At 47.3% G+C, this 8,397-nt stretch overlaps 1 protein-coding gene across 1 annotated transcript in view; it reads right to left on the bottom strand.

Annotated features, from left to right (window-relative positions):
- LOC107116616 (protein kinase C and casein kinase II substrate protein 3-like) overlaps window positions 1-8,397 on the bottom strand; it is a 30,588-nt gene that overhangs the window by 15,261 nt on the left and 6,930 nt on the right. The window contains exons 2-5 of the mRNA XM_015418562.1: window positions 5,925-5,992; window positions 5,504-5,526; window positions 5,197-5,217; window positions 3,242-3,354 (exon numbers count right to left, since the gene is read on the bottom strand). Coding sequence (XP_015274048.1) covers window positions 3,242-3,354; window positions 5,197-5,217; window positions 5,504-5,526; window positions 5,925-5,992 — 225 coding nt within the window. The remainder of the gene's footprint in view (window positions 1-3,241; window positions 3,355-5,196; window positions 5,218-5,503; window positions 5,527-5,924; window positions 5,993-8,397) is intronic.

Genomic DNA, 8,397 nt, shown 5'->3' with positions numbered 1-8,397 from the left:
CTCCGGCTCACACATTTTTGTCTTAGCTCAGGAGAGGTGGCTCCAGAGCAAACTGATTTATGCAGGAGCAAAATGGCTCGCTCACAACTCTAATGCCAGCAGCTCACAAAGTAGAATTTTTGCTCACAAGGCTCCACAGCTTAGAGGGAACATTGCCGGAGACCACCATCTACATTCACTATATTGAACATTCTGTTATTGTATATTATAATTTATAAATATAGTACCAAGCGCTAAATTGTCAGTTCTTTTTTCTTTTTTCATTGGTCTTATTACTGTGCCCATTCTTGTAACTATTCTCTGCAAAATATACTTCCTGCCAACAGATTAGACGGAGAAGTAGAAAGGGCCCCAAGGATACAGATGATGTCTATCCCTGGTTCACTACCCGGTAACAACCTTGGCAACGAGTGATACAAAATGGCCTCCAAATGGCGGCCATAACAGATAAGCTTGTCCTCAAGCAGGGACTCTGAAATTTTGTCATGCCTGGTCTCCTTCTCTCAAGACAACAGCGCCACCACCAATCCCAAATGCAAATCTATTTATTTATTATTTGTATTTATACTCCGCCCTCCCCGCGAACATGCTCAGGGCAGCTGACAAAAGTTGGTACAATGGACCTAGTCAACAAAAAACTTTTAAAACATTTTAAAACAGCTAAAACATTCATAACATTTAAAACGTTTAAAGTGCTCACAATATTCCTTAAATTAGATGGCGCGCTCTAAGATATACCATCCAAGTTTTCAATTCAGCAGTTATACATCCTATATATACGGATTGAAGAATGGTTAATAATTTAAATGAAAATAAACAGAGTGCTTACAAGGTGACATATATTGTTTGCTCTCAGTACAAGTTCAGTAAAACAGAAGCAGAGCTATACAGGCCCACACCATGCTCTATGATTCATAGGCCAAAAGCATCTGGAAAATGTGTGGCTGCTTCACTGATCCCTATCAGGGATAAATTCCCTGGCTCAGGGACAAAGGGTGAAGAAACTGCTAAATAAAGAACAGGAAAACAGAAAATAAATTGGTATGAAAAATAAATATTATTCTAGCTAAGCGTTCTCGCATAGTACTAGACACTGAAATAACACAGGTCAAGTCTCAGGACTACGGCATAATCTCTTTAAACCATATTTCGTCAGTACATTTTTATCCCACCCCCCTTCCTCTGAGAAGCTCAGAACAGCATACATGGTTCTTCCTGACTCCATTTTAGCTGCAAAATAGCCCTGCAAGGTATGTTAGGCAGAGTCACCTAGAGGGGGATTAAGATTCTTAAGTGTAAGCAGGGGTCATTTCCTGCAGGAGCGCACAGGAGCGGAGCTCCGGCAGTAAAGAGCCCAGGGGGCGGGCACATGCAACAAGCCCCACCCTCTGCTCCCAGCAGCCCTCAGTCAGAGCAAGAAGCAGCCAGGTAAGTTGCAGAGCCCCCCCAGTCCAAAACAGTCCAGTGGCACCTTTAAGACCAAGTCTTATTCAGGTACAAGCTCTCCCTTCTCTGCAAGGACAGATCTGCACGTTCCCCCCTCCCAATAGCTAGCAATCCAAAACAGTCCAGTGGAGCCTGAGCGGTGGGTGTTGCCTTCTGACACACTTCCGGTGATGTCAGGGTGTGTGGCATATGCAAATAAGTTATGCTAATGAGTTATGGTAATGAGCTCCTGCACCTCTTTTTCTACAAAATGACCCCTGAGTGTAAGGATATGTTGCTGGTGACCAAGATCAAGAATAATTCACACTACAGTATTCCCCATTACTATGTGTGGGTGTGAGAGCTGGACAGTGAAGAAATATGAGAGGAAGAAAGTTGACTCTTTTTGAATGTGGTGTCGGAGGATAACTTTATGGATATCGTGGACTGCCAAAAAGACACATAAGTAGGTTCTGGATCAAATCAAGCCTGAACTCTCCCTGTATGCTAAAATGACTAAACTGAGGCTATTATACTTTGGTCACATTTTGAGAAGTCACAAGTCACTGGAACGCTAGGAAAAGTTGAAGGGAGGAATAGTGGTAGACAGGGGTCTTGTTGTAGAAAAAGAGCTGCCGGAGCTCTATACCCCGCCCTTCACTCAGAGCCTCAGAGCGGCTCACAGTCTCCTTTCCCTTCCCCTCCCCACAACACACACCCTGTGAGGTAGGTGGAGCCGAGAGAGCTCTTTTGAGAACTCCTCTTGAGAGAACAGCTCTGAGAGAACTTGAGACTGACCCAAGGTCACCCAGCTGGCTGCAGGTGGAGGAGTGGAGAATCAAACCCGGTTCTTCCAGATTAGAGTCCGTGCTCTTAACCACTACACCAAACTGGCTCTCAGTTTGAGGAAGACCCAGCATGAGATGGATTGACCCCATAAAGGAAGCCACAACCTTCAGTTTGCAAGACCTGAGCAAGGTTATTAGTTGTTGTAGATTTTCCGGGCTATATGGCCGTGGTCTTGGCCAAGACCACGGCCATATAGCCCGGAAAATCTACAACAACTAATAAACTCTGGCTGTGAAAGCCTTCAACAACATATTAAGGATGTTTTGCAGATCATTAATTCACAGGGTTGCCCTAAGTCGGAAGCAACTTGACTGCACATAATACACACACACACAGACTTAACGTCTACAGCACGTTAACTCTTATTTTAGAAAACAAAGACCATTATGCTCAACATCTGCACAGTACATCAAGAATGTGCATACATCAAAGCAGAGATCTGACAACCTCTTAGAAAACCCTCCTCCTAATCAAGAGAAAATGAATGTATTTAAACATTTCTGTCCTGCCTTATCTTCTCAGATCCAAGGCAGCACGATCCTTTACAGCTGAAAATTGTCACAGTACCATACTGGCATGGCCAGTTTTATACCTTTTAAACTGTGATGCTGGTTTGGCAAGGAAACTGAAGTTTTAGAAATCTCATTATCAGTACCAGAGTTAGCCATATCACCATTCAGAATGGGTAGGAAAGTACAGCAAATGTTCAGAGATGAAGATACAAGATAGATCAAAAATTGATTAAGTATATATTTCTGGCATTAAAAAGGATAGCGGTGTGTCAACCTTAAGCACGATTTCTTTTCAAGACAATATCAACAACATTTATATATCATAAAAGTATATCTGTATTTCTGTCATCTCTTCTCACCCTGCCTGTTTTCCGGAAAAGCTCTACATCAAAAGCAGAATAAATTATACAGATCAGGCGTTAAAACTGCTTTGAAGGAAGGGTGTGGCTACTCACTCGCATCCACGAGGGGCCGCCACTTGCGAGTCCACTCCTCCATCTGCAAAGCATAACTGCGCTCGATCTTTGCCCTGTCCTGGAAACACGCGACAATCTGGTCGCAGACAGTGCAGAAGGGGGGCGGGAACCTGGATTTAAAAGGTTGAATTCCACAGTGTCATTTTTGTCACTCGTTGGTCCCTGTTGCTTCAGGGTTCCCCCCCCCCAATGTGTTTTGCTGTCTGTAGTAGTCCCAGAGGGAGCAAAACACATCTGGAAAAGGGGTAGGGTTGCCAAGTGTATCTTCGCCGGGAGCGGGGGGCTCCCAGCTGGCGTCTTGCGTGCGCAAAGTGCGCAAGGCGCGCACGCACATCACTCGAAAGTGACGGGAGGATGCCAGGCACGCTGGGGGTGGGGCCACTGCCATACAAGGGAAAACCATAGACTTCTGGGTGACGCGCACGTCAGGGTGGAGTTCCCCCCGGGGTCCGATCAGGCGCGCCGGGGAACGGGTCTCTGGGGCGGGGGATTCCCCGCCCTCCAGGGGGTCTTGGGATCCCTAAAAGGGGGGGGGGGGGGACCCAAAGCAATAGGGACAAACATGACAAGTGGAAGTGCTTGGAGGACACCGTGGTGAAGACTGTGGTGAACATGGATTAAAAGGAGTGTGTAGAAAGGGCCTGTGTGAAATGGCAAAGTCTACTTGCAAACGGTCGCTGGAGTGGATTGAAACCGCATTATTTAGTGTTTGTGAAAGCGCCTGTGACTGTGAAAGAGCCAGTTTGGTGTAGTGGTTAAGTGTGCGGACTCTAATCTGGGAGAACTGGGTTTGATCCCCTACTCCTCCACTTGCACCTGCTGATGTGACCTTGGGTCAATCACAAGCTCTGTCAGAGCTGTCCTTGAAAAAGAGCAGTTTGTGTCAGAGTTCTCTCAGCCCCACCCACCTCACAGGGTGTCTGTTGTGGGGAGGGGAAGGGAAAGGAGTTTGTAAGCCGTTCTGAGACACCTTTGGGTAGTGAAGGACCATGGGGTATAAATCCAATCTCTTCTTCTTCTTCTTGCCACTGAATTCCACTACCCAACGAACACCCTTTTTTAAAAAAAACAGTTCACCTCTTACCCCTCCTTACCAAGACTGCTTCATCACTTTGCTTGGCCAGAGGAAGCGACACATGTTCGCAGTGCTGTTCTGGAGCGGCACTAGATTGCTGTAAATCGGGTACGGCGTCATGATGGTGAAGGAGAGGCACCAGGTCATGGCGATCACCTTCAGGGCGTGTGATTTCGTCTGCCAGACTCGGGACTGCAGTGGCTTGCAGATGGCGCTGTACCTCTCTAGTGAGATGGCCACCAGGTTGAAGGTGGAGACACTGACGGAAATGCCTGGGTCGAGAGGGAGAGGAGAGCAAAGAGAATAAAGGAGGGTTGTCTCTTGTTTTAGCCAGTCGCTGGATTGAGGGGGTGGCAAAAATGAAAACAGTGGCCACAAGAGGCCAGGTGGGGGCAGCCAGACTCTCCCCTCCCTACCCCATGGGGGGACACTCCCTCTACCCCGCTCACTTGCAGACCTCTTCTGTCCCCAGACACAAGAGGTACTTTGTGTGGCTTGCGATGGGACTCAGTGGGTTGGGAAAGCATCTTGCAGTGGGAAAAGCCCACATCTTCTCCGATAATCGTTTTGTTGTAAAATAGTCAAAAGTGTTTAATACTCAGACTATCAATGGATCTTGCTCTATTGGAAAGAAGAGGTTTCTTTGCTTTTAAAAAACCTTTATTTCTAAGGGTAAAAGGTACACGGGATAACTACAAACAAACATAACACTAACAGCTACATTTTCTAAGCTGTCTATAGTCAACACTAACACACAGATAATGGAGAACCTCTCCTTCTTCTTGACCCCTAGAAAGGAAATCACCTGAAACAAATGACCAATCTGTAGTCAACACTAACACAGAGATAATGGAGAATCTGTCCTCTTTCTCCTCGACCCCTAGAAAGGAAGTCACCTGAAAACAAACAACCAATCTGTATCACAGTAGAAGCTACTTTTCCTGGGCTAATTCCCCATTGGCTCAATGCCAGGTATTCCTTCCAGGTCAGTCTAAACAATAGCAATACTAGGCAAACAAATTAACCCTATAATGGGCAACTTCATAGTACTTTCCACCCCATATATTCTTAAATTATTTCTTTTTAAAAAATTAATGGACTACAGAGATTATAAGGTTTCTTTTTAAAAAAGGTACATCACACAGGATTGGTTAACCCACCCCAGCACTAGACTATTCCAGTTCCCAGGCTTTTCAACTCTCACACCCCCCTGCCCTTATTCCACATCTTCCCCAATAATGGTTTCAGAGGGCAGCCATTTTGGTCTGCAGTAGAAAAGCTAGATTTGAGTCAAGGAGCAATTTAGAGCCCAACAAGATTTTTAAGATATAAGCTTTCGAGAGCAAATCTTGCTAGTCTCTAAAGTGCTACTGGACTCGATAACAACTGCTTCAATAATTTAGCCATCCCGATTCCTCTCACCCTTGATCGATCCTATTAAACCTCTAGGATTCTCCAGTAAATCTCTCCCTTGTCATCCAACCTGCATTCTGTTAACATCTTCTGCCCAAAGGGTCTATCAGTGTTTCGGAAGAGTCCCTGCACCAACCCATCTGACAGGGTATTTCAGCCTTTGCAGCTACTCACCATCCAAAAGCTGTTGGTCGTAGGCTCGTCTGCAGCGACTTCACTGTATATAACCGACATGGTATCACCTGCAGAGGGAATATGTGTCAGGGGTGAGGTTGACCACATCGAGAACATTTTTTAAAAGGAAAAATATTGCCATGATGTGCTCCCCAGTTACTTGAGTAATGAGAAATTCCACAGACAGCACTGCCAGGGTTAGTTATACAGGTTGGTTTCCCCGTGTGTCAAACAGCCCATCGCTGGGACCACTGCAGGTCAGAAAAATGGTGCTGTGAAGGCTAAACCTCCTTCTCCACAGGCACACAGGGCCAGACTATATGATGTGCTTAACCACGATTTGGAGTTCCCATGACCTGACTCACTTTCTCCTCAACCGCACAGCAGCTGTGGGGAATCTTCTTCCCCAGACGCTCTGGGGCCAGTTCGGATCAGCACCACAGCACCAGGGGAGGTGGGGCCCACTGCCTACACACACACACACACACACACACCCTGCCTGCATGGTTTTCCGGAGCCACAATCGCTCTGGGTGGGTACTTTTGCTACACTGCGGAGCTGTATGCCACTGGGGCAAAAAACGACCCCAGGACAATTTTGCCTCAAGTAAACAGCATGGGAGGGAGCCTGGTGCTGTGGACCCAGTCCAAATGGGGCCCTGCTGTGTTTGGGAAAGAAAGTTTCTCACAGCTGCCATGAGGCTGCAGGGAAAGCGAGTCAGCTCAGAAGAACCTTGACCGAACTCTTCACGGCCCAACGTATTGAGTAGTTTGGCTCTACAGACGTGATGGAAATTGCGGCACCAGGTGACTGGAAACTGAGGAGAGCCCACAGCCCACGCGTGACTGTTACACAGGACCCAATCTGTGCTTTTCGTACTGGGTGAATTGTCCTGCCCCAATTTGAACCTGGGTTTCTCAGCCAGAAGATCAAATCAGTCAATCCTAAAAGAAATCAACCCTGACTGTTCCCTGGAAGGCCAGATAATGAAACTGAAGCTCAAATACTTTGGCCACCAAATGAGAAGGGAGCGCTCACTGGAGAAGACCCTGATGCTGGGAAAGATTGAAGGTCAAAGAAGACGGGGACGGCAAAGGATGAGATGGTTAGACAGTGTCATCGACGCAACATGAAATTGAGCCAACTTCAGAGGACGGCGGAAGACCAGAAGGTCTGGTGGGATCTGGTCCATGGGGTCGCGAAGAGTCAGACGCGACTGTGCGACTGAACAACAACAAAAGTCCAGCCCTCTATCCACTACACCACAGGGCCATGGTAAGGGAACACAGGTGAGGTTCCAGTTTGCCTCCTATGACAAAAGAACACGCCCTACAAAGGTGAAGGCGAAAGGAAATTCGAGTGAGAGGCAGCGGCCGAGGAGGCTCCTTCTAGTATCTTCTGCTGTGTCAACGTCTTTCACTCAACCCCTGTGGATTCTGAATATAAATTTGACCCCAAAAAAAGCAGCTTCAGGAATGCTGAACAGCAGCTTGAGGAATAATGAATACCAATGGCAAAAAAAGAAAGAAAAAAGGAAAGTTGAATTCGGGCATACCGGAACAATCCTTTTTTTAAAAAAATACAAATAATTTAAAGGAGAAGCCAGTCCCCCCATTAATTGTGCAAAAACGCAAAATGAATTTCAGTACAGAATTAGGGGCACAGGAGGCTAACCAGTCAGCTAACTTAGGTATTACACACACACACACACCCCAGTTCTCAAATGACATCTCTGGATCTGGCTGGCCGTTGTGTTTCCTTCTGTCTCATTTCTCCCTTAACTCAAGCCCTTCCCCACCAGTCTGCCAAGGGAACTTGGACAGCATCACTTGGGAAAGGAGGGAGCCTCGGACAGACCTTTTGTCTTCAGCGCCGGGTGGAAAAGCCATTGGAAAGGGGGAGGGGGGTTTGCAGCTGAGGAGACATGTGTTTGCAGTTAGCCGGGACCGCAGGCTGGAGAATGCATTGCAGATTGCAGAGAAAAGGCCGTGCGGCAGCCGCATTGTCCCAGGCGCACATTTTTGGGGAGGCTGCGGAGGCCCGACTCCAGGCCCCGGTCCTCTCCACAAGAGGGACCCAGCGGAGAAATCCAGCCTCCAAAGGCCACTTCCCTGTCAGCAGCCATCGGCTTTCAAATGGGGGCTTAAGCTTAACAATACTAATTGGGTGGACCGTTTTTTTTCTTCTTCTTGCGAGACTCAGTGGGAACTTGGGTTTTTATAGGAGAAATGGGCTTCCTGGCCTTTCCTCATAACCGTAGTATCGGTTTGCCGGGCACAGCTAATAGGAGTGCCAACTCCAGGTTGAAAATTCCTGGAGATTTGGGGATGTACCCTGGGGACAGCAGAGTTTGGGGTGGGGCCTCAGTGGGGTACAATTAATCTTCCAAAACACCCATTTCCTCCATGGGAACAGATCTCTCTGGTCTGGAGGTGAGCTGTGATTCAGATCCCCCCCCCCCGGCCCTACCTAG

This window comes from Gekko japonicus, unplaced genomic scaffold, assembly GCF_001447785.1.
Source record: "Gekko japonicus isolate JY-2015 unplaced genomic scaffold, Gekko_japonicus_V1.1 scaffold299, whole genome shotgun sequence".
Classification (NCBI taxonomy): Eukaryota; Metazoa; Chordata; class Lepidosauria; order Squamata; family Gekkonidae; genus Gekko; species Gekko japonicus.
The sequence above is the reverse complement of the archived record's forward strand: the minus strand, read 5'-3'. Positions and strand labels throughout refer to the sequence as shown.